The 25863-nt window shown below is 37.0% G+C and overlaps 1 protein-coding gene across 1 annotated transcript; it reads right to left on the bottom strand.

Moving 5' to 3' along the window:
* Window positions 1-2723: 2723 nt before the first annotated feature.
* On the bottom strand, window positions 2724-25514 carry LOC121430142 (ectodysplasin-A-like). The gene is made up of 10 exons (XM_041627423.1): window positions 25035-25514; window positions 13924-14226; window positions 11854-11916; window positions 10928-11035; window positions 9496-9639; window positions 8034-8068; window positions 7041-7122; window positions 6143-6258; window positions 5214-5314; window positions 2724-4689 (listed from the first exon to the last, which is right to left on the bottom strand). Exons 1-10 carry the CDS (start codon window positions 25165-25167, stop codon window positions 4554-4556), a joined length of 1221 nt encoding a protein of 406 aa, XP_041483357.1. The 5' UTR covers window positions 25168-25514; the 3' UTR covers window positions 2724-4553.
* Between the last annotated feature and the right edge of the window lie 349 nt (window positions 25515-25863).

Below are 25863 nucleotides of genomic sequence, written 5' to 3'. Positions count from 1 at the left end.
GCACCAGAAAAAAATTGGTAGCAAACTAGAATGCTTAATATACATGTAAATGTTATCAAACTCTGCTTAAAATCCTATTCAGTTTTCTTAATATTTTCGAAGCTTAATCTTCTCACAGAAATGAAAACAGATCATGAGACAATAAGGAGTATGATTTCTAATGTTCTTATTCTTAACGAATTCCCACCGGGTCCACCAGTTTTAGTATGGAAGTGAACCAAGTTCTATTTTGCTCATTATTGTCAAAACAATGACTTATAGTGATAGGTTACTTATCCCTAAAAGTTACATGTACCTTTGCATTGCTAAAGAAGAACTTTTATGAGATGGGATTTTTGTTGTCATCGATTTGTATTTTTCTCAGGGGAACATATAAAGTTTTTTTTTTCTGATACACCCCGACGCCATATAAGTCTGCCTTGCAGAAATTGTGTATCTTTGTGATAATGTTTGCTACGTATATGATAAGGCTTTAAGGAAAACATGAAATCAATATAAATTGGCCCCATATGTGTCAGCTTACACTTGTGTCCAAACATTTACTATCAGTGCCAACTTTAAAAATATTTGAGCTCAGTAAATTAAGTGCAACGCAACGAGTTTAGTTGCTTCAAACAGCAGCCTTGAAAATAAAGTATACAAATACTATTGAAAAAATCCTTAATCTTATACAATAAACGCATAGTTGCAGACATTGAAAATAATTTGACTAGATCAATATCTCCTTGTTTTTTTTTAAATAAATTTTTGGATTGTAAATTTTGTCTCCACCTTTTATTTCTTATTCTTTTTAACCTGATATCATCTCAGGTTAAACATTCAAGATATATTTCTATGATATTTTGTTGGAATTGAAGAGAAAGTCTTTAATTATTATTCGTTTTCTTTTCTTTGAATTTTCGTTTGTTTTTAAGAGAAAAATTATAGCGTGAGAAATTTCAGAGAGATAGAGAGAGAGAGAGAGGGTCAGGGGTTGCATGAAGTAGAATTAATTTCATAGGTCAAGTCCACCCCAGAAAACTGTTGTGTTATGATATGAATCAATAGAGAAAATCACACAAACGTAATGCTGAAAATTTCATCAAAATCAGATGTACATGTAGTGAGAAAGTTGATACATTTAAAGTATTGCTTGATATTATTACTATTTTTATTTTATTTTTACAAAACTGATATGCAGAACTCTGTGATATGCAGGGGAGAAAGTCGATGATGCCCCTCCCTCACTATTGTATTCTTAATTGTTTGAATTAGACAATATTTCCATTTTTACAGATTTGGCAATAATGACTGACTTGAATGACCTCCAAAACGTTTTTTTACTGGTTAAAATTCCACATGTTCAGGGGAAATAAATCTTTGTTTTACATTCAAGTGAGGAGAAAAATGTCATATTTCATATAAAGAAATACAAAATAAATATTGAGTGGGTGATGTCATCAGTCCCGTTATTTGCATACTGACCAGGGTATGCATATATCACTTTGTGAAAGTTAGCAAAACTTTGAAATGACATTAATTTATTATTTCACATCTGATTTTGAAGAAATTTTCAGTGTTACGCTTGTTGGATTTCTCTCAGTGTCGAATGGTATTAGAATCTGAGAAATAAAAATGGAATGCGAGAACAAAGAATGGTATGGGATGGAGATAAATGGAGATGGAGAAATGATTAACGAACAATAATTTTTCATAAGGAAGAGATGAAAAGGAGAAAGAAGGATACAGGTAGTAGGCTTAGAACGAGAGGGTAGAGGAAATCTGACATAGCAACAGGAGAAGAGAAGATGAGGGGTTGAGCAGTGTCGTACCTGGGATTTTTCATAGGGGGGGGGGGCAAAACCGGCAAAAAATTTGACAAGCAAAAAAAAAAAGGTCTTCAAGCTCCTCAGGAGGGGGGGGGGGGCAAAACCGGCAAAAAATTTGACAAGCCAAAAAAAAAAGGTCTTCAAGCTCCTCGGGGGGGGGGGGGGGGGCAGAGATATGTCTTTTGTATGGGTTGTGACTCGTCAGGGGGGCAGACTGCCCCCCGTAGGTACTCTAGTGGGGTTGAGATAGGAAGTGAAACGAGTAAAATGGAAGAACGATAAAAAAAAATATACATGTATAGTCGAATCCATGGCAAAATGGCAAACTGTCTATTTTTATATTGAGATGTAACAAAGTGAAATAATACCCATGTAAAAAACAAGTGATGATATTAAAGTCGGGGGGGGGTGGGGGTATGTGACTCCACTTTACAGAGTTGATAAGAAAAAAATAGTTTCATTTTCATCATTGGGTTTCGACTTTACTAAAGTATTTCAATGATCTATCTATAAAACGGAGTACACAATAAATAACCATGGAAGTCTTGTTTTCTGTTTCTAAAAATGCCCGTGTTTAATACAACTTTATATACATGGAGTGATAGGATAAACTAATGTAAATATGCCATACTAAAACATAATCAATGTTTTAATGTACACGTATTTACAGTGTTTACAATATGTACCACTTTTTGCCATTGATCACATTTGGTCGCTTTTCGGTCAGAGATTGATGTAAATTAATATAAAAGATAAATACTAGAAATGATAAGATAAAGAAGAACTATAGGAGATGAAGAAGAAGAAAGAAAGTAAGAAAGAAAGAAAGAAATAAAGAAAGAAAGAAAGAAAAAAAGAAAAGGAGAAAGAAGAAGACGAAGAAGAAGAAAAGAAGAAGATGAGCAGGAAGAAAAGACGAATAAGAAGTAGAAGATTGATTATTAAAAAATGAAAGAGGAAAAAGAGGAATTAAAGATATATAAAAAAATAGAAATGGTTGAAGGCAGACAATAGGAAACTATAATGTATTAAGCTGTTAATTGTTTGATTATAAACGACAAATATCATTTGGATGTCTTTATTATACATAATTTGAAACCAGAGCTTAATTAGGGAATACGTCTGATTAGAAAGCAACAAATAACTTGGTCATTTATGTAAAGTTAATTTACAACACCTGTATAACTACACATATAAACACAGCTTGTTTCTCAGAAACAGAAATCCAATGCCCTATGTCATTAAATATATTTACAAAGTAGTATATCTACAAAATTTTATTCGTACCATCGAGAGAAACACTATTCATGGGTGTACGTACTTAACATGGTTGTTGTAATATGGAATAAACAGCATAATTTTGATTTCTGTCGCAGAGACCTTACTTTACAAAACCAAGTCCTCTGACATTATGAATCAGAATTATTGAATAAATTTACATAAATTATGTACAAAATACTGTATGGTGTGTAGTCGCCTCAAAGTAGTTTTGGCACAAGATCTCAATACCATTTCATGTATGTAGTAAATGGAGATGGGCTCAAAATATAATTCTTACAATCACAAAGTTGCATTAGTTTTCTCGGATCTGATTCACTAAGAGCTAAATTAATCTCTTAAGAAGCCGTATACCAATCAGATCTCTTAAAATTGATTTCATCTCACTTGAATTTGATTGTAGTAACTCTTTCCGTACACTTCTATACGAAACGTGAATTCCATTCCATTTTTTGCGGCAACGTGCCATTTATAAAGCACGAGCTTGAAATGTCGAAATAATACTGTTCATATTGTTAAACCTCTAATCACATTAAAGTTCGAGAATATGATATTATCGACATACTAATTAGATTTATTTCTGCCGCATCACACGTCCCCATCCCTCGCTTATTATAATTTGAAAACGAGAAAGTTAATACATGTATATCACATGTAATTATCATGGGGTGTGAATTATCGGTGTGTGTTTGTGGGTGTTGGGGGGAGGGGGGGTCACTCATCACATTGTGCTGCGCATGCGCGTCCATGAAATATGTCGAAATGGTCTGTTTTCTGCATCTCGGCGTCAACGCATTTTTGTGTTTATTATTAAAATAGAGGGTGTCTTTCAGCTTCAAGTGCCGTTTCGAAATTCAGGGTAATAAATAGCAGATTCTATGTCATCTAGGCGTTTTACGCCACTTAGGATATGGCTTATATCTATGGCATTTGTAGACCCATGTTTTCTTCGATAAAAAAAATTACTTCGCGTAATACTTAAAGTTGTGCTCTATAGAGGAATGTTCTACAAATAAAGTGAAGAGAGACTTCAATTTTAAGAGGGAAAGGTCGAAATTAGCATACCTCTTTAAAACAGCATTAAGGATTGTTGATACATGATGATGTCACACATGGGTGGGTGTGGGAGGAGGGTGTGTCCTTGATTTCTGAATTCCTACTATTGTGAACCCTCCCTTATCTGGTCCATATACCTGTACTCTATCTGATTGATTTATCTACTTGATGAATGATAAAAAAACACCCTCTAGAAAATGGTAGATGCAGTTTTCTTCGACGGAACAAAAACTATAACGTCATAGCACAAACTGTCAGGTCGGTTACAGGAACAAACGGCGCCATAACATTTTCAAATGCTTTTTTGGTATCGCAAAGTGAAATAAAAATGTCTTAAATCAAGGCTTATGTTCGACGGGGGCTCACATTGGGTAATTTGAGAAGGGATTTTATTTTATATTAGCATGCACGCTACGTTAGCTTGATTAAACCGAAGTATGTCGAGTCTGGACGCATGTCTACTGTTCTTGACGGGTATGACGACACCACACCCACGTGGTCACCGGCCTCCAATAGCATCACACCGCTAGACTGACACGATCCAAATCTGTATGAAAAATGAGAAGAAGAAGGAGGAGGAGGAAAATAAGATGCAAGATAAGACGAAGAAGAAGAAGAAAAGAAAGAAGAGGGAGAGAGAGAGAGGGGGGGGGGGTTAATTGTTAATAATGGGATACATTGCTCTTTTGTATATATATGAAAAAAATCAATTTTATTCATTTTGATTCATTCAGTTATCTCTTTACTGGTCCATATAAGTTTCTTATTAATTTCTTGGCATTAAATATCAGTGAAATCCATTTGAAGGGTAACAGTCCAACAGATGGCTATTTTGTCAACATTGCAGCACGGCAATAGAACCCATGTCCTTTGTGTTGTTCTTTTCTTTACAGTTTGTTAGTTTCAACTTACATTGTACACTTTTTATACCCATGTTTGTTATATATGTTTATAGTAGGGCCTCCAAGGACAACAGTATATCAATTACTGATGGAGCCACCCTACTAAAAAAAGACTAATGAATAAACACTAAATAAATAAAATGAATAAACGATATGATAATCATCTTACCTGGCAAACGCTGAACCTCTTACTCCCATGCACTTAAGGAAAGGGTCACCATTAATGTTCGTAGAAGCAGCATAGAAAGCCGACTTATCGTAGAACAGCACCTAAAATCAAACACGGTAAAAATATATACTTCAGAGGTAGAGTTTTATTTGAATAGTGGTTGAAATTAATTATGATTGTTTTTGCTAAGTATTTTTAATCTCATTTGCTATTTTTTTTCATTTCAGCTCGAATGTAAGATTCATTTACAATGTAGGGTTCAATAGAACATCTTTCAACATTATAAGACGGGTCCATGGTAATAGACTTGTCAGTTATTTTTTTTTATTCAAGTAAGTTGTATTTCATTTTAAAAGCCAAAATGTAGAAGCAAATTATTTCACAAACTGAGAAAAAGGTTAATTTTTTCCCTATTAAAGTCATGTCAGTGCACCCTAAGTCATGTCCAAAGGGTACATCTCTGCATGTAGCACCTTATAAAAGGGGATATAATGTCTTTGGATGCATAGTTGGAAAAAAGAGCCCCCAGTCATTGCACTCGAAGGGTGCAAAAGTGCACCTTAAAAATGTGCAAGGTGTTTGAGATGACAACAATATAAAATGAATATTCAATTCAAGCGATATGAACAAAAATTATGTATGGTGAGAGGAAAGTATAAATGGGTTTCATTTATCTTGTAAAACTATAAAGCTGATAAAATGGAGAGATTAACTGAAAAGCAGAGTTTGTTGAGTGCATGTGGATCTCTCAAATGAATATTGTTATAGAGTTGGTTGAAGGTACGATAATTCAATGCCATTGAAATTATACATATATGTTTTTTATAAAATCGCATCGAGTAATTATTTAGTGTGAAGATTAAGATGAAAAGTGAAAAATAAGACAAGATGGGGATCAGAAAATAGACACAAGATTGCATCGTACTCACGCTACTATACACGAAGTAATGACCGCCAGAGAGAACAGTCACGTTACCATCACGACCAAGCGAAAAACCTCCTGTTGTCGTGCTAATAAACCACGAGTTCAAGTGACCGTACCGATCTGAAACATGAAATAATTAAATTTTGATGGAATTTTTCATCAATAGGGTGTGTACTTATTATTCTGAAGTTTCACAGATCACGAGCTAGGTTCTAAGCCTTTGATTATATTCGATATCAACTTTCTTAAAAAAAAACGTGTTAGGTTATATAATTTTAATTTGATTTGACTCGAGTTATTCCAGATTATTATTCATTATCATTCATTCAATTTTTATTGGTATTCTATTTGATGCATATCAGTTTATTTCAGTTAAGTTCGTTTATCCAATCATTTAAGATAAAAATAGATGCACTGATGACAATGAATGATGAATGAAATTTGAAAGATAAGGATGCCCCTAAAAATCAAACGATTGATGGGACACCTGCAACACAAATACATGTACATAAAATAAGTAAATACTTAGCGTATGATCACAAATCCAGATTACATGACAGTTCCGTTTAGGATGAAAAGATTAATAAATCATAATCACAAAATTAAAATCAAATTAAAGTAAGTCCCTTCTAAGCTACGTATTTACTCTTATAGGTTCTGGGACTCTGTATGAAAACGACAAAGGATATAAATGGTTTAACTCTTAAACTATGTTATTAAAGGAAACAAATAAAAAATATCAACAAAAGTTGAGAGTTCAGCTTTTAAGCTTAGTATGATGAAGCTTTACATATCGATTGAATATTTTGTAAGAAAAATTAATACAGTGTCTCTGTGATTATGTCTTTTTATTGAGAAATTTAAAGAAAAACATCTTGAAAATGATTAAAAATATATTTTACCGAGTCTAGTTAGTCCAGAATAAAGGTCTTCTGGCATTGCCTGAAGGTGAATGGCGGCCAAGGGAGTGGTAGACGTACCAAGCTGAAAGAAAAATTAATTGATTTGTCATTTCTTATTAAGATACGCCATAAAATTAAATATACAAAACAAATCATATAAAACGTGAATCAAACTAAAATATTTCCTAGTTACGTCAGGGTTCCCACAGCCAGGGAAAATCCTGGAAAAAATTGTGGTCATGGAAAGTCAGGGAAAAGTCAGGGAATTTGGAAAATTTGTGGAAAGTCATGGAATTCCATTTAGCTCTTGGCTATGGAAGCTTTCTAGTTTGTCGTGTCTCGCAGCTCTCATACCCTGTGATCATACTCTGCTATTATAATTGGTGTTCAAGATTTCCATTTTTCCCAGTTTTGTGACATCCCAAATTCTACATGACTCCCGGGACCTCACGGGAAGTCACTGAAAGCAGCAATTTAGTCATGGAAAAGTCATGGAATTCTGTTTTCACATTTCTGTTGCCTGTAATTGTTCTAAATGATTTAATAAAGCTCTCCTCTACCAATGTGTAACATACATCGTGTTGAATGGAATAACGTTGTAATGAGAATAATTCAAATTTATGCAATTACAAAATAAAATAACTATCATGATTTGATTAGGGATAAGGTTGTGCGATAAACGATATGTCTGTTTGTTTTGCCTCTCCATCTCCAACCTATTTCTCCTCTATTACTTATTTTTTCTCTCTATCTCCCTTTCTATATCTCTTTCTCTCTGTCTTTTTTTCTCTCTCTCTCCTTCCTCTCTTTCACTATACATGTACATGTATATAAATTCATGATAATAAAGTTACTTTCGGAGATAACAATTGTAAACATAAAAAAAAACTTCATCAGTGTTTATGCTTTGTATATAGTAGTTTGAATAAATCGAACAAAAATAATTAAAAAAGAAAAAAAAAAGAAAGAGCCGTTTTTCATATTTTAGCTTACCTGTGAAGCAGCAAGTCCAGCAGTCATGGATGTTCCTTTTCAAAAGAGTAGGATAGTCAAATGAACAAGAACAACATTCAAATTTGTATAAATTATTCTTGACAAAACATTAATTTATTCATAGTACCTAGTTTGAGAAACCTCACATAATAGTCAACGCGTATATAGTGCAATATTTTACAATATTGCGGAATTATCAAAAAGTGAAAATAAATTTGATAAACAAATAAGATAAAAAGCTAATTTATATATAATTATTTAAACGATTATAAGACTACGGATATAACTATGAAACCTATACAATGAATAATAAAGGTAGAAACTGAAACGAGTAAAAAAAACAAAACCAAAACTTTGATAAATACTAAACCAAAAGTCTGAGGGAATAGGTTGTATTTTTTTAAGTGCACACCTAGTTATCAATAATGCATAAAGCATTTCCATTTTTTTGAAAGCAGGATAAAAGAGCATTGTAGATTAAATGCCTTGTATCAATTTTTCAATCGATTCTTTGACTATCGGACCTGATCTGAAAAAATAAATGGGCAACCATAAAATCAATGAAAAATCATCAGAACATAATTGAAGAAAAAAATAATGCACTGGATATGACCAAGGACCTGACAAAGAAATATAAATATAACAAAATTTCATTAAACAGACAGATGGATGAATTGAAAATAAACTTTTATACAGAATTAATGATAAAACACATGGATTGATATCTTTTCTTTGTCATGTTTTGGGTTTTTATATTCTAATCAGGTAAATCTGTGTTAAATATTAAAATTCGAGATTTATAATAAAAACGTATTAGTATATACATATGATTAAGAACAATTAAAGGACAAGTCCACCCCAACAAAAACTTGATTTTAATAAAAATTGAAATATTCAACAAGCATAACACTGAAAAATCATCAAAATCGGATGTAAAATAAGAAAGTTATGACATATTAATTTTTGCTTCATTTCACAAAACAGTTATATGCACATCACGGACAGTATGCAAATGAGGGAACTGATGACATCACTCACTCACTATTTCTTTTGTATTTTATTATATGAAATATGATATATTCAGATTTTCTCGTCAGTGTCATGTGAAATGAAGTTCTTTCCTCCCTGAACACGTGGAATTCCATTATTTTAACATTTTGTGGTTCAGGCAAGGAGGTCCTAATTGTCATATTCGTAAAAAATGAAATATTGTGTAATTCAAACAATAAAAAAACAAAAGAAATAGTGAGTGAGTGACATCATCGACTCTCTCATTTGGATGTAACTGGCTCGTTCATATTACTATTTTGTTAAAAATAAGCGAAACTTTGAAATTTCATAACTCTCTTATTTTACATCCGATTTTGATGAAATTTTCAGCATTGTGCTTGGCTGATTTTTCTCTATTGATTCAAATCAACATTTTTCTGAGGTGGACTTGAAATTGTCAATATAATCATACCTGGGGGCCCTTGTGGGCCAGGAGGTCCAGGGGGTCCTTTTACACCCTTTTGCCCTCTAACACCTTGGGGACCTGGTAGGCCCGGGGGTCCTCCGATACCGGGCTGACCGGGACTTCCTGGTACACCCTTAGGACCAGCTGGGCCTATAGGGGCAAAAATAGAGAGAATGGGATTGATTTCATGGTCGTTCATTTTATCCAATACGCCGAATATGATTTAAGCTGAAAATACATTCGCATTTTTAACTTGTTCATACGCAACCAAGTAGCAGATAATTTCAATAGCTAAGTTAATGATAAAATTGTAACTTGTGTTATTAATTATAAAAGTGTAACTTTGATAAAAAAAAACTACTCAAAAGAGACGAACTGTCATTCCCTGAGAGTAACCAGTTCTCGATCGTCACACGACAATAAGTGACATGTAGGTCATAAGTCAGAGGTGTTGTGGCTCAGTGGATAAATATCAGGACTGTAAACCACAAGGTCCGTGGTTCAAACCCCAACGCAGCTCAGGCGTCCTTTGGCAAGGCGTTTATATACATTTGCCACTCTCGACCCAGGTGTAGTAAATATGTGCCTGGTAGAAAGAAATTCCTTGAATGCTCGATGCGCCCGATCAGGGTAGCCGTGCTAAAGCCGGGGTAATAGTATGCAGCGCTTAGAAACATTTGTATTAAGCGCTATAAATGTTGCATATTATTATCATCATTAACGAAGTAACACGACACAATCGTACAAGAACGCCCGATCTATTTCCTTGTCTTCGTTTCTAATCGCACGCCATATCAAACCATTGCTCACTGTTCGTTCGGCTCATTTGGTATTATCAATCAATTTACTCAAAGAGGTGAACCGAAAATCATTTATCCTTCGCTTACCGTTCGTTGATAAAATTTGACAAAAGTTACTAATCGCATGATTTGACGGACATTTTATTTGAGTTCGTTGAATTCGTGAGTATTTTGTGCATTTTTCCCATTCGTCACCCTTCGTCCGCCTACATTCGGTCAGGTGTGAGGGGGCTTTAACTTATATATTGAAATATATGTTTTGACTTCATAATCCGAAAGATGTGACTGGGCTTACTGTTGGCGTTCTGTTAACATGGTTAAGATACCAACAACGTTTCTGTGCGTCCGGCACTGGACATTTGGATTTTAAACTGGAATATACATTTGTGGACTAACCAGACCTGATTCTTCAATATGTATAAATGACTAAGTTTTTTTTTATTATTCTGTCATTTGTTGTATGTAAATAAATAAGAAAGAAGAAGATATTTTATCCAAAATTCTTTTGATTATTTGTTGCCATATCGTGACAACAGTAGTAAAAATTGATTAGCTAACATTTTTTTTTATATCCGAGCACATCACTAACCGCTAACGGCCAAAAAGTAGAGAAAAAAAAATATGACGTCATCACCTACCTGGTTCACCGGGGATGCCTGGATTTCCTTTGTCACCTTTGACCCCTACGGCTCCATCCTGCCCGAAGACGCCATCTGCGCCGGGTTCCCCCCGTTCACCCTTCTCTCCTGAAACAAAAATCAGTGTGGCATCAGTGCAATTACGTTAGCTCCAGTTACTAAACGTTTTGTTTATATGTGATGTACATGTAATTTTACCTGACAGTGATATTTGGTAATAAAGTCAATTCAAATTATCTGCGGGGGGGGGGGGGTGCGCTTTATATATTTCGTTTTATTGGATCATATTGGGTATCATTAAAAACGTGAGAATTTTACGTGTACCAGTTATGTTTTCGTCAATACTCGATAATTACATGGCATTTTTTCATGCCCAAGACAATGTCTGAAATACTTTCAATTGATATCCATTAAATTGCATTGTCTTCCTCCGTTCGTCCGTCCCCACCTCTGTCACTCCCCGGCTTTCCTCCCTCAGACCCTCGCTCCCCCTCCCTCCCTCCTTCCGCCCCTCCCTCCCCAAGTCCCTCCCTTCCTCAGAGTTCCTCCGACTCTTCACCCCCCCTCAATAAGCTTCTTATGAAAAGAGAGAAGTACACACTTAAAAATGTAGGGCAACGTACTATACTCTGTTGGGTAATGTATGTTGGAAAAAATATATTCTTGGCAATTTTTATTTATTGAGCAAATGTTTTACCCAATTATATTTTTTAAACCAATAGTTGTGTCGACGGTATGTTGCTCAGTGATCTTTATTCTTTTTAAGAGTGTAGGTCTATTCTTTTATTTAAATGCATATTTAGATTCTATTAATTTTGACTGGGTTGACAATACTTTTGTATATTTGAAATACAAATTGTATTGACTCCACCCATTCTTATAAGACATAATTCAAGTTTTGAATAGATTGTTTTAGAGTGTTTTACCTCTTCTGCCAGTCGATCCTTGTCTCCCTCTTTCTCCTCTTGGTCCTTGTTCACCCTTTGGGCCTGTAGAAGAATGTATGAAATTACAGTCAAACCTGTATTAGTGGCCACCTGTCTATAGTGGCCACCTGCGTATAGTGACCACTAAAACCGGTTCCCATGGAGAAAGATTTGTAAGAACCTGTCTATAGCAGCCACCTGTCTATAAAGGCCACATTTTGTGTTTCCCTTGGGTGGTCACTTTAGACAGGTTTCAATGCAACGCATGTATGTGGTCACAAACATGACAAAGGGCATGAAAGGGGAATGGCTACATATCTATAAACGCAATGAATCTATGTGCGAATTCATTTCAAAATCACAAGGCTTTCGGAAAGGTACTAGCCTTTAATAAGAAATCGCCTTATTTACGTTAAGAGCCGAGAAACGAAAGGATACACTGAAGTGTATTGACAATTCCATCGTCAAGGCAGTGAAAGTGTAATAGATTCACGCTAACGCGGTTAAGTCATCTCGGTAAAGAGCATCGTTGACGAACGATACCGAGCAGTTCTACACACGTTAGGAAGGGGGGGGGGGGGTGGCAAAATGATGAAGATAAAGTAATATGCTTTAAACAATAACAATAAAAAAAGAAATCAATCATGGCATTAGGATACTAGGATAGGTGTGGATCCATGGGTGCTGCACGCACTGTAAAAGGTATTGGGTAGAATTTAACCAGCACGAGGGTATAATGTATCCAACCAATTTTGGGAATTATTTTACCCAATGCGGAAGCATATTGTCCAGTAAGATTTAAAAACACAAGTAGCAATTGCTTAAGAACGGGCAAAATTTTCATCACACTTGATTAATAAAAAAAATGCCCAATGTTGGTTGGACAAATAATTACTCTCATGGAGCATTTTTACCCAATATTTTTAGAGTGTGTGTGTGTGGGGGGGGCACATACCATTTGGCCGAAAACTGACATTGTGATTCCCCTTCCATGCTTTTCAGTGTTATGAGCTATGAGTTATGAGCGAGAAACTCTTTCGAACTTTTTGATATAAAAATGGGAAATTTGTGAAAGAGTCATGTCATGTTATAAAGAAACGGATATTACATTTCACCCTATTTTTCGTCTTCCTCATCTCATTTTCTTTGTTGGTTTTGGAACTTTTTTTGAAGGGGCATGGCCTCCAAGCCACCATTTGTACGGTTTATTGTCCAATGCAAATTCGTCCGATTGCCAACTCGTCTACTATCATGCGGTCTACCATCAGTTCATCCACCATGCACATGGTCTAATTACAAATTTCCATCCACTCACCTTTTCGTCAAATAACCAGTTGGTCCAATAGCCATTTACATGTACTCTATAAACCATTTGGTATAATAATGGATAAGCGTTAATTGGGCGAAATGAATGAAAAGAAAATGGGTATTAGACCAACTGGTTATGAGACAAAAATGGCCATAGACGAACTGGTGATTAGACGAAGTGATTATTGGACCAAATGGTTATTGGACCAATTGCTTGTTAGACGAAATGTTGATGGATGGAATGGCATTCCACTAAATGAAGTTAAACCACGCGATGAGTGGACGAGTTTGCAATACACGAATTTGCAATTTATCATCATTCTGTACGCCAGTATGCCAGTGGTACCTTCATTGATTATGGTCCATTTATTCGAAGTGATATCACCTTTAAGATTGTCAGGAAGTTCTTTGACAAATATGACCCACTTACTATACATTGCCCTTTGATTTTTATGAAACTCTGCATCCCGCCCCTAAATGAGATGAAGTGGAGCGTTGTGGCCCAGTGCATTTGTCGAATCCCAGTCATGCAGAATTTCCTTCAGCAAGAAATTTATCCACATTGTGCTGCACCCGACCCAGGTGAAGTGAATGGGTACCTGGTAGGAAGAAATTCCTTGAATTCTTGGGCGCCTAGGTAGCCTATAAAGGTAGCCCAGCTAAAGCCGGGGTAATAATTCCAAGTCCTTTGGAAGCACTTAGAGACGTTATTCATAATGTATCATGCGCTATACAAGAACTGAATATTATTATTATCATTACCTGGAGGACAATCACAGCTAGCTGCCAGCATCTTCCTGCCGATGTATAAGCGGGCATCCTCCGTCTCACCGACACCCTTTAACCCCTCCTCATCCGCCTCCCTCAGCCTCAACTCCGACAGGTCTCGTGTTTGCCTCATCACCCTCCCCTCCAGCTCCCTGACCCGGTGGTACAAGGTGATAGATGGAGCCAGAGACACGGCCAGCACCATACACAACAAAGCAGCACCCCGGAACACCGGGCGGGCTCGGGACAGGATGCCCGTAGGGGCTGTCCCATTTGACGCGGTGCGTTTGGATGCATCTGTACCATATAGGAGCAAGCAGAAATAAGATTAAGACATCGGCATATTGATAAGCCTGGACATAGTTAACTTAATGTAGATTATCAATGTCTATTTACTTATGCTTACGTAAGCAAAACATTTATATTTGTATGTTCTGGCATTTCTTACATGCCTTATTAATATGATAAATGATAAAGTTAAAGAGGCTTAAAGCCAAAGTATATCTTAACTATATATCTTGTGTATATTTTCCTTTTAATTAAAAATGCCTTTCTTTTTTTCTCTCTCTCTCTTACAGTGTCAATTTTTTTTACATGCAAAATAGTTAAAGCAGGACAAACTCTTTGTCCGAACTCTACTTATTGAATAAAGATAAGAAAATAAAAAACACATTTTTTCCAGATATTTTCCTCTATTTGAATACGCCCTGGCGACTTTAAACATGATGTGATGATGTTGAACAAACCACACTCTTTCCCCCCTTTATTATGCTTAGCGGTTTTAAAACGTTTTTGCCCGAATGCTGCTAAATCGAGTGTTTGAGAAGATTAAACGCCGTTTCGTCACGTATCTATGTCACCTAGTTCATTTTAACCGCCAAGTCTGGGGTAAAGAACATGATTTTCGCGCGCTTTGCCAGTGGCATATCGGCTTTAAACTCGAATGACAAAGTCGTGTCGCATCGCCCATCGCTAATGTGTGTACAAAGTATCTAATAATGACACTCTACTCTGTCGGTTTGATCAATATAACTCCCTTTAATTCTCAGTGATGGTGAGGGAATTATTCACGATTCGTGTTCTTCATTTATTTTTAAGGACAAAAGCTGCCATATTCTGTAGATACAGTATATGTATATATAGCTTTTAGGCGTATAGGCCTGCATTGTTCCTGATCTGTTAAATAAGGATCTCTTTCAATACCGTTAACACACCAATCTATTATATTTCATTGTCATTATCATCTCATTCTTCCCCTCGTCACCCTGTCTTTGCTTTTCATTTCTTCATCCCGCTCTCCCATCTCTCTCTGCCTCATCTCTATCCGGCCTTCTCTCCCTCTTCACCCCCCTCTCTTCCTCCTTCATATATACCCCTGTCTGTATGTCCGAATTCGTTCTTAAAACTCTTAATTTAGAAGGGATCAAATAGAATTTCGATATCTTTAAACATATTCAAAGACATACAGACGCATGTGGGGGAGGGGGGGGGGGAGGGAACCATAATGTGTCAATAACTGAAGTAAATTCAAGTGAGGTTTCAAAGCATATAGGCTTATGAACACTTGGAATTGCATAGGTTCGAAATAAATAAATTGACCCTTTGCAAAAAACACCCCACAGTAAGTTTTCCATCTAACGATACCTTCCATAGAATCCTTGATTTTGATTGGTTGTTGAGTATCGTTGCCATAGTAACAATGGATAGCAAGTTACAAGCAATACCAGTAACTTTTACGCAGCAGGTAGGCCCGCTCTAGTCAATGACCAGTCGAAATACTAATTTGATTTGAAACCTGAAAGCTTTCTTTTTAAATCTCAAAGAACATAAGATTTAAATAAGCAACCAACCTGCATGGTAGCGCGATTTTTTTTTTGCTTTGGTGACAATTGCTCTTTGGCCAATTTCTGTGAAGATACGAGGCGAGGGGATATGAATATGATATTGTTTTTCTTCAAAATAATACGAGTTTAAAGTTTTTAGGCTTGAAGTTATGTTTAAGTTTGGCTTTATTTGTGGATTTCTAGTAGGAGCAATTGTCTCCGGAGCAATCGCAAATTTTTTAACCTTAAATTCAAATCTTTAAGGTTTAAATCGAAATCCAGATCGGCAAGTCCGATTCACACAATATCTGGATTTACTTTAAATCTATTAATTTTGAGTCGTTTTGACCAGTATCCTTTTATTCTTAAGCGAATTATCATTAATAAAATTATCATTTGCTTTAATATTTCATTTCATTTTGGCGAGTTTAACTCCACCCTCATTTCGATGTGCGTGATGATGGGTAGGGGTTAGTCACCAACAAGGTTACTCGCTTCACAGGTGCGCGCCAGCGTAAGCCTTCCCTCAAACAAACGAGTTCGCATCTTATCCCACCTAACAAACAGAAAGTTCAAACTAAAAGACGACATCGCAAATTTGTAGTGGCATTAATCCTAAACCTCCCCGTTGGCAGATCGCTCTTTTCCAGCACTGCACTTTTTTCAGCGGAGAATGAATCCCGGGCATGAATTCATCACAAAGTGCTTGTTGGAGATGTTTAGACGATTTACTTTTCCATTCACTCTTCCCGAGTTTGTATTATACACAATGCCCGTAACGAAATTTCTGCTTCACACGCGTTTGGGGTTTTCTTTTCGATGAGTTTTTGTAAGGTGAAAGGGAAAGTTGAGTCCTATTGAATCATAATGGAAATCTTAAACAGACATGAAATTTTCAGGCAAGGATACAGTGATGATTTCGGCAGAGTTTGGATGTTGCTGATAATGACGGAGACATACATATTCCCCTAATTATCGGATGGTAGATGAAGTTGTTTGGGAATTTATTCCTTTTTGGAAAGTTCATTTTACTCTTATACTTTCTTTGAACTCTTGATATTAGTCCATTAAATAGTTAAGTGATGACATTTATATACGTGTGTAGGTGTGTGTGGGTGGGAGGGGGACAATAACAACACACACACACATTCAGAAGTTCAATTTTAACATGTTTGTTTTCGTTCATTGACAAAAGAAAAATTGGGGAAGGGGTGTCTGCCCCCAATTTCCAGCCCCCGTTTTTGCGGTCCCTGAAAAAATACGTGTTCAATACAAGGACATTTACATTCAAGATTATATAATGATAATAATAATCTTGAACTAATAATCTAGTGAGTGCATTAAAAATTGAAAGTCACTCCTTTCTCGGAATATGGTGTTATCCTGTGTATTCTGCATGTATATCAGAGTTATAATAGTTTAGTGAAACCGTCCCTCAATATTGAATGCACTCTGCAATGCTGTACGTTGGGTTCAGTGTCCTGGGTATGACCGTTCAGGACCATCGCCAGTCACCACTCGACGACACCCCTGCACACAATCAAGATGGTCAAACTAGCGTCGTCATTAATTACAAATGAAATTGCTTTCGAGTGAATTGAATTCAGAACGGTTTGCCCATCGACGAGATCTTCTGGAGTGGGTTATTCTATCCCAACCATTTTGTATTCATATGCCAGTACCTACATGACAATATTCTTATTGAAGCACTTGAGCTTGCCAGGTAGAATATTGCCAGACATGTTCCCTGTCAGTCGAGACTAGTACCTCAGTCACACGAAACGAAATGACTCCTAAACGATCAAAGCTATTACCTTATTTCGAATGGCATATCATCGATCGGTCCGGGACCGGTTTGGTGGTGTGAATGTAGCGTGTTTTGATGGAGATAAAGGGGCCAAGATGCAGGTTAAAGTGTAAGTTCAACTGACGTTTAGTTGGAATAAAAAAAACAATGGATTATTATTAAGAATTGAGAATAGATATAGGCTTTTATCCAGAATATCACAAATTGTGGATTTTTAAAATGTTATTGTCGTCACATGAAAGCAGCTGCGCTTATTCCTGTAGGAAATAACAGTGTCACACAATGTGTTTACATAGTGGGTTTCCGGTATGTTCCCAGTGTCAGATAAGCGTGTTCACGTTGTGTTCCCAGTGTGTTACCAGTTTCTGCACATAGTGTATTCATAGTGTGTACACAGTGTGTGTAGGAAAGAACACAGTGTCACACAATGTGTTTACATAGTGTTATTCCGGTATGTTCCCAGTTTGTTCACAGAGTGTTTGCAGTGTCAGATAAGTGCATTCACATTGTGTTCCCAGTGTGTTACCAGTTTTTGCACATAGTGTGTTTTGGGTGTGTTCACAGTGTGTGAAGGAAAGAATACAGTGTCACGCAATGTGTTTACTTAGTGTGTTTCCAGTGTATTCACAGTGTCAGATAAGTGTATTCACATTGTGTTGCCAGTTTTTGCACATAGTGTGTTCACAGTGTGTACACAATGTGTGTTTCAAGTATGTTCCTAGTGTGTTCACAATGTGTTCACAGTGTTAGATGTATTCACAGTTTGTTACCAGTTTTTGCACTCAGTGTGTTCATAGTGAGTATACAGTGTGTGTAGGAAAGAACACAGTGTCACACAATGTGTTTACAAAGTGTGTTTCCGGTATGTTCCCGGTGTGTTCACAATGTGTTTGCAGTGTCAGATAAGTGTATTCACATTGTGTTCCCAGTGTGTTACAAGTTTTTGGACTTAGTGTGTTCATACATTTGTAGAGTATGCACAATGTGGGTAGGAAAGAACACAGTATCACACAATGTGTTTACATAGTGTGTTTCAGGTATGTTCCCAGTGTGTTCACAGTGTGTTTGCAGTGTCAGATAAGTGCATTCACATTGTGTTCCCAGTGTGTTACCAGTTTTTGCACATAGTGTGTTTTGGGTGTGTTCACAGTGTGTGAAGGAAAGAATACAGTGTCACGCAATGTGTTTACTTAGTGTGTTCCCAGTGTATTCACAGTGTCAGATAAGTGTATTCACATTGTGTTGCCAGTTTTTGCACATAGTGTGTTCACAGTGTGTACACAATGTGTGTTTCAAGTATGTTCCTAGTGTGTTCACAATGTGTTCACAGTGTTAGATGTATTCACAGTTTGTTCCCAGTTTTTGCACTCAGTGTGTTCATAGTGAGTATACAGTGTGTGTAGGAAAGAACACAGTGTCACACAATGTGTTTACAAAGTGTGTTTCCGGTATGTTCCCGGTGTGTTCACAGTGTGTTTGCAGTGTCAGATAAGTGTATTCACATTGTGTTCCCAGTGTGTTACAAGTTTTTGGACTTAGTGTGTTCATACATTTGTAGAGTATACACAATGTGGGTAGGAAAGAACACAGTGTCACACAATGTGTTTACATAGTGTGTTTCAGGTATGTTCCCAGTGTGTTCACAGTGTGTTTGCAGTGTCAGATAAGTGCATTCACATTGTGTTCCCAGTGTGTTACCAGTTTTTGCACATAGTGTGTTTTGGGTGTGTTCACAGTGTGTGAAGGAAAGAATACAGTGTCACGCAATGTGTTTACTTAGTGTGTTCCCAGTGTATTCACAGTGTCAGATAAGTGTATTCACATTGTGTTGCCAGTTTTTGCACATAGTGTGTTCACAGTGTGTACACAATGTGTGTTTCAACTATGTTCCTAGTGTGTTCACAGTGTTAGATGTATTCACAGTGTGTTACCAGTTTTTGCACTCAGTGTGTTCATAGTGAGTATACAGTGTGTGTAGGAAAGTACACAGTGTCACACAATGTGTTTACATAGTGTGTTTCCGGTATGTTCCCGGTGTGTTCACAGTGTGTTTGCAGTGTGTTACAAGTTTTTGGACTTAGTGTGTTCATACATTTGTAGAGTATACACAATGTGGGTAGGAAAGAACACAGTGTCACACAATGTGTTTACATAGTGTGTTTCAGGTATGTTCCCAGTGTGTTCTCAGTGTATTCACATTGTGTTCCAGTGATTAACCAGTTTTTGTACATAGTGTATTCATAGTGTGTACAGAGTGTGTTCAGTGTGTGTGAAGTGTATACACAGTGTGATTAATGTGTGCCCAGTGTGGTCAAATAGTACGTTCACATATTACGTTCCCAGTGTGTTCACATGTTTTGTTCACACGGTGTGCTCACAGTGTATTCACTGTGTGTTCTCAGTATGTTCACCATGAGTTCACTGCGTGTTCCCAGTATGTTCACAGTGTGTCTCAGAGTTCACACAGTCACCTATATATATGTTAAGATATCATTCATACTGATAAAACGCTCAAATTTGCTAGTATGAATACATTTTTTTTTACTGTGGACATTTTTCTCCCAGTGTTAGTACTAAAATGCTCAATTTAAACAACGTAAATATTATTTACATTGTGTCCGACACTGTTTATCCGCTTCTTTGATTTTTTTTTATTCCCTAATCGATGAATTTCAGATTATGGAATTGATGTAGAGGTGAAGAATACTACTTTAAACTACCAAAAACACTACTTTCCTTGATTTTCGATTCATTTTTTTTCCTAGTTTTGAAATTTTGCCTCGTTTCTTAAATAAAATCCTTTTTCAATATTCTGGAGCTCTTGGCATGCTCAATGAGTATTGCGTTTCGACCAGCTAAAACACCCCTTTTATACGCCATTTTTTCTGGTATGGTATAATTGCCCCCCCCCCCCCCCCTATTCTCGTCGGATTTGTAGATCATAGACAAGCACGTGACCGGTTTGTCATTAGTGGTAGTCAGAGGAATCAATTTGACATGCGACTATGATCGATCTAACAACCGTCATTAAGTATTCTAGCAGCTTCTTTATCAGTCACATGGCGTTACACCACCAGGCATTGTGTACAGTGGTAGCCACGGGGTCCCCGGATAGTTAATATCCGTATACGGGGTAATATCAAAGCAACCTCAATGAAAACGGTGTTTGATATTGCACGGCGGTGCACAATACGTGCTATCGCCCTATCAAAGGGTGACTTTGCTACCTTTTATCATATATACATGCATATGATCATTGAATGGTTTCCAAATATTTCAGAAATTCAGCATTTTTTGTATTCAACATTAAGTTCTTTCTGTATAATAACGCTGAACAAAACACTGTGATGTATTGCGAGACACTCGACTATCACAACGAATTTCAGATCTTATTTTCGTTCATTTTTGTATTTTATTCATGCTATAGCTGCTTTATTGGGTTTTGATTTAACGACTTATTCATTTTCTAAGAATGTTACTTCTAAATCCATTATTTAAAATGTAATTTTCAAATTGGACTTTTAGAGCCTAACACGTTCGCACCAAAATGTTTTATACCAACATTCTTTACAACATTAATGGTACCTCTCCAGCAGTCATTGACAAAAAAAATGAAAAAAAAAATCGTTTATGATTTTTGCGCCTATTTTACCGATGTCCTCTTCGAACACAAAGAGGACTGTAGCTAAAATGGTGATATACATTTCATCCACAGTGGCATCGTCGATTTACCAATAGATAAACCCCCTTAACATGGATAAGAGTTGAATGCACCATAATATGAGAGCATTGATCAGAATAATCATGAGGAATATTTTTTTCGGTTTATATTTCATTATAGCAATCTGCATGACGTTTTTGTGATCCCTAAGAACTGGCGTACGGATGGTAATTAGCCTATTACTATCGACCGGATTGGGGTAATTCCATACGATATTAAGCCTCGGATGATCAACAATGAGAATGTGATGAGAGAAGATAATGGGATTGGCACATCATCAGTAGCATCCCCGATTCAATCAGGGGTTATATGGTTACAGCATCAGTCATATCTCATTTCGGTATGTGATACGACTGGGATGAACTGAGTTGTGAACTCGGAGGGATTGGAGGGGGCTGCTAGGGGTGCATGGGAGGGATCTGAGGGGGTGGGAAGGGTGGATGGGAGGATTGAAGGGGGCTGCTAAGGGTGCATGGGAGGGGTCGGAGGGGGCGAGAAGGGATGCATGGGAGGGATTTGAGGGGGCTGCTAGGGGTACATGGAAGGAATAGGAGGGGGCTGCTAGGGGTGCATGGGAGGGGTTGGAGGGGGCTAGAAGGGGCGTATGGGAGGGATATGAGGGGGTTGCTAGGGGTGCATGGGAGGGATTGGAGGGTGCTAGAAGGGATGCATGGGAGGGATTTGAGGGGGCTGCTAGGGGTACATGGAAGGAATAGGAGGGGCTAGGAGGGGTGCATGGGAGGGATAGGAGGGGGACTGGTAGGGGTGCATGGGGAGGAATGGAGGGGGTCTGGTAGGACTGCGTGGGCTGGTGGGGGTTCATAGGATGGAGGGGGGGGGGGTTCTGGTTGGAGTGGTGCATGTGAAGGGGAAGAATATGAAGAAGGGTGGTATGTGGTTTGTAGGGGGTGATCACGGTGACAAGAAAGGATGGTGAGACTGAAATTTAGATATTGATATGCATGTATGATGCATTGACGGATAGCTGAGAGGATAAAGCAAGAAAAATAGATACAAAGAAAAACAGGGCTTGCAGCTTACAGAAATAGAGAGAGAGAGAGAGAGAGCGTTGGATATGAAGACGGAGAGAGTGATAGAAAGATATTGATAGAAATAGAGATAGGTATATTTATATTGATACAGTGACAGATAGAATGAGGTTGTGTGAGATATAGAGAGAGAGAGAGAAATGGGGGGGGGGATGATGGAGAGTGAGACCAAGAAGTTATAAATACATTGTAATCCATTGATTTCCATTATATATATTTTTCCGTCATATAATGTTATTCATGTGATATAACTTTACGAATATATAAATAATAAAAATTCAAAATTCTATACACAGACTTAAAGACGTATTACAGACGTAATACTAGAGAGCATAGTCACACTCATGTGTAGTCCCATCATCATGATCATGAAATTCGCCTATGCCACATCGTCATGATGGTGTTTATGATGGGAGATGAGGGTATCTATTCCCCAATAGGGACCGGTTACACGAAGCGTCCTAAACTTCTATACTTGACAACCATCTCATCGACAAGCGAATTATTTTCAATGTTTTATGTATCAATGTGATTTCGGTGAGCTTGGTCTTATGTCATAACAACGATGACACGATTTGTGAAACGCGACCCAGATGATGTCAGTACGTGATGTAGACACCGTCGTGCTTTCTGTCAACGCACGCCTGTCTATTACAGATATCGAATGCATATCTCAGAAAATATGACAGTTGACTTCACTTGTCTTGCAAATTAAAACATCGCAATAATGACAGTATCATCTTCATATGTAATCTACCAAAGAGTGCATGTAAATATTGATCCGTAAGCTCATAATAAATTACGGCTCGACAAAATAATCATGAAATGCAGTATCTGCAGTTCCCCACCGATCTACACAGTCATGTAGTATGGCGCAGAGGGATAAAGAAAATCCAGGAATTACATATTTATAAGCAATGAAATGAATAATTAATGTAGGCGTTAGTGCCTGTGGGGACGATGGATGGATGAATGATTTATGTAAGAATATAAGAAACCATGCGCCAGAATCAGATGTAAACAATAAGGATTTCAGACTATTTCTAAAAGAATATTCAAGTAAATTGAGGATCGCATCCTTATAGTTGAAGAGTGTTAGAGAGATGAAGTTGAATTCTTTTGGACATTGACTTGATAGAGTATCCTAAGTATTAACACTCAGCCGCACTGTGAATTTAAAAGTGGGGGTAGGGCTGAACATGTATAAACTCACAATTTTGATGTTCATTTTTGTGTGTGGTTATTATTCAACCCGTGGGTGTGTGCGTATGTGTGTGTGAAGGAGGAGTGGGGCGAGGTCCCCCTATCCCCAGCCCCGCGACCCTTGTAGATGAATAACAAATGGGAACTGGAGCTTAACACATTCAAGGGCAAGTTAAGATGTCGATTAATCTTCGGCAACATATTTGCGCTCCCCTCAACAAATATTTTCAATCAAACATGTCTGTGATCAAATTCGACACCTGAAGCCATTTATGTTCACCTACGATCACCCGTTCCTTCAATTCTAATCCAGTTATTTTGTAATAACCCCAACACATGACGGTATCAAACGAATAGCTGTTCACTACCAAAACTACAACTGGACAAATCAATACCAGTTTGCATGTAATTGTTTTACCTCACCTTCATTGAGACCAGGAACGAGTAGCATAAAGAATTGTCATCAAATGCAACTTTAGAAATCAATTGCAACTCAATTTTGCACCAATCAGTAGCGCATATAATACGGGACTTGCTTTTGATATTTTTCAATTTGCATTTAAACAGAACCCTTTATGATGGAACGAGCCCCAGATGAGATAGTCAGCTCGGAATTTTTCACAAGCAATTCGAAAATTCCCAAGCAATCGGTACGATGAAGAGTAGCTATGTACGATGCTGATTAGAGCCGTTTTAATTACCAAAAAATGGAGATGCTTAAATGATTTAACACACACACTTGAAATTAAGGGAATAGTCGTCTTCGCCGGAGTGTATTTTTTAAAACATTTTTGTTTTGTTATACTATTTAAAATTTGAATTTTGATTGTCAAATATTGATGAAAAAATAAGTAATTGCATTTGTTTATCAAATTAGACAAAAAGGTGACAAATTAAGCAGAAAATAAGTGAGTATGAAGAAACGATTAGAATACTAGTACGCTATTAAAGAAGAAGGATTTTACACTATGAAGTAGAAGAAACTAATATTCTAAATAGGGAAAATGCAAAAGAAATGATTCAAATAGAATGAATAAAAAAATGAAATAGAGCAAATCAAATTGGATGATTACAATTCATGATTTTATCTGGTAATCATGGAATATGGACCTGACATGCGTATGATTATGAAAAAATGAAAATATAATAAATTTCAATGTATTAAAACTGCACACCCTCCGACAACGGTTTCTCATTGAAATAATCTGTTGATTTATTATGTGCATTGGTGATTATAGTACCGGAAAACAAAATATGAATCACAAAATACCACGGACAGAGAATATCCAAACTTAACAAGAAAAAGAAGAATTCGTGGGACAAAATAGTAAATATATACACCTGTGCTATTAATGACATTGTATACATCTTCTACAGGTACTTTATGCGAAATTAGTAAAATAAAGTCTTTTTGTTATTTGAAATAGAATTTACCGAGCCGTTTTATTAATTTTTTTAAGTTGTAAGGGATAAATATCAAAGACGTGAATCATGTTACTTACCATTTAAAACCAGTTCATGGCAATTGTAGTCATCCGAGTGTGATGACTTTTGCGCATCGTCTTCCTCTGACGGTGCGTATCGCAGCTCCGATGGCTCCTCGAACCTCCTAACCTCTTTCAAATTCTCAATCATTCTAGCAATTTCTTTGCGAACAACATAAACTCGTAGATCACATTCAATGTGGTAGAAATATTGACTTAGATTCCTTTATTAATCGATCGGCTTTATCTTTTATGGTGACCAACAGACAGTGCGATTTCTCGAGAAACGGCGGTTTGCATCTAATTTTTGGTTCGCGCCAATCAATCTCTACAGTCGCTGTCGTCTGTCAGTTAAGCTGCCACTCTCGCACCGTTGAAAAGCGAATTAGGATCACGCACTTCAGAATGCTTAGTGTATGAACCAAGGGGAAAGAAAAGTAGAAAGCGTTTACGAAGTGCAGAGAGGACTTTTTTCTCTAAACATCCTTGGGTCGTGAAGAATAATCCGATTTCAATTTGCCTCATTTTTATGTTTTCACGGCTCTCTATTCCTCGGCCTGTGGTAGGATTTGTACCATTATAAACATGGTGCTTGTTATGTAACAATACAACATCGGAGAGACGTGTTGCGATCGAATGCGTTCGTGCGAGAACTACATGGAGATTACAAATATGAAAGGAAATATTGGTGTTACTCTGGCAAAGGGAGGGGACACTATAGGCATTATGCTGTTTCTTCCACTTAGTCATAATATTAATCCATGTCCAAACAAGGTGACTGGGCGAAGGTGGGCGAAAAAACCCATCTTAGTTAAAAAGAAGGAATAAACGGGTAAAGGAAATGTGT

Source organism: Lytechinus variegatus, chromosome 16 (assembly GCF_018143015.1).
Source record: "Lytechinus variegatus isolate NC3 chromosome 16, Lvar_3.0, whole genome shotgun sequence".
Taxonomy (NCBI): Eukaryota; Metazoa; Echinodermata; class Echinoidea; order Temnopleuroida; family Toxopneustidae; genus Lytechinus; species Lytechinus variegatus.
The sequence above is the reverse complement of the archived record's forward strand: the minus strand, read 5'-3'. Positions and strand labels throughout refer to the sequence as shown.

Bases quoted from the DNA above. Each gene is read 5' to 3' on its own strand.
- LOC121430142 (XM_041627423.1), bottom strand. From the start codon at position 25,167: ATGATTGAGAATTTGAAAGAGGTTAGGAGGTTCGAGGAGCCATCGGAG. The intron at 11,036-11,853 runs GTAAAACACTCT...TTTTTGTTTCAG, and splicing joins AGGATCGACTGGCAGAAGAG to GAGAGAAGGGTGAACGGGGG. The intron at 7,123-8,033 runs GTAAGCTAAAAT...TTTTTCTTTCAG, and splicing joins CTGGACTTGCTGCTTCACAG to CTTGGTACGTCTACCACTCC.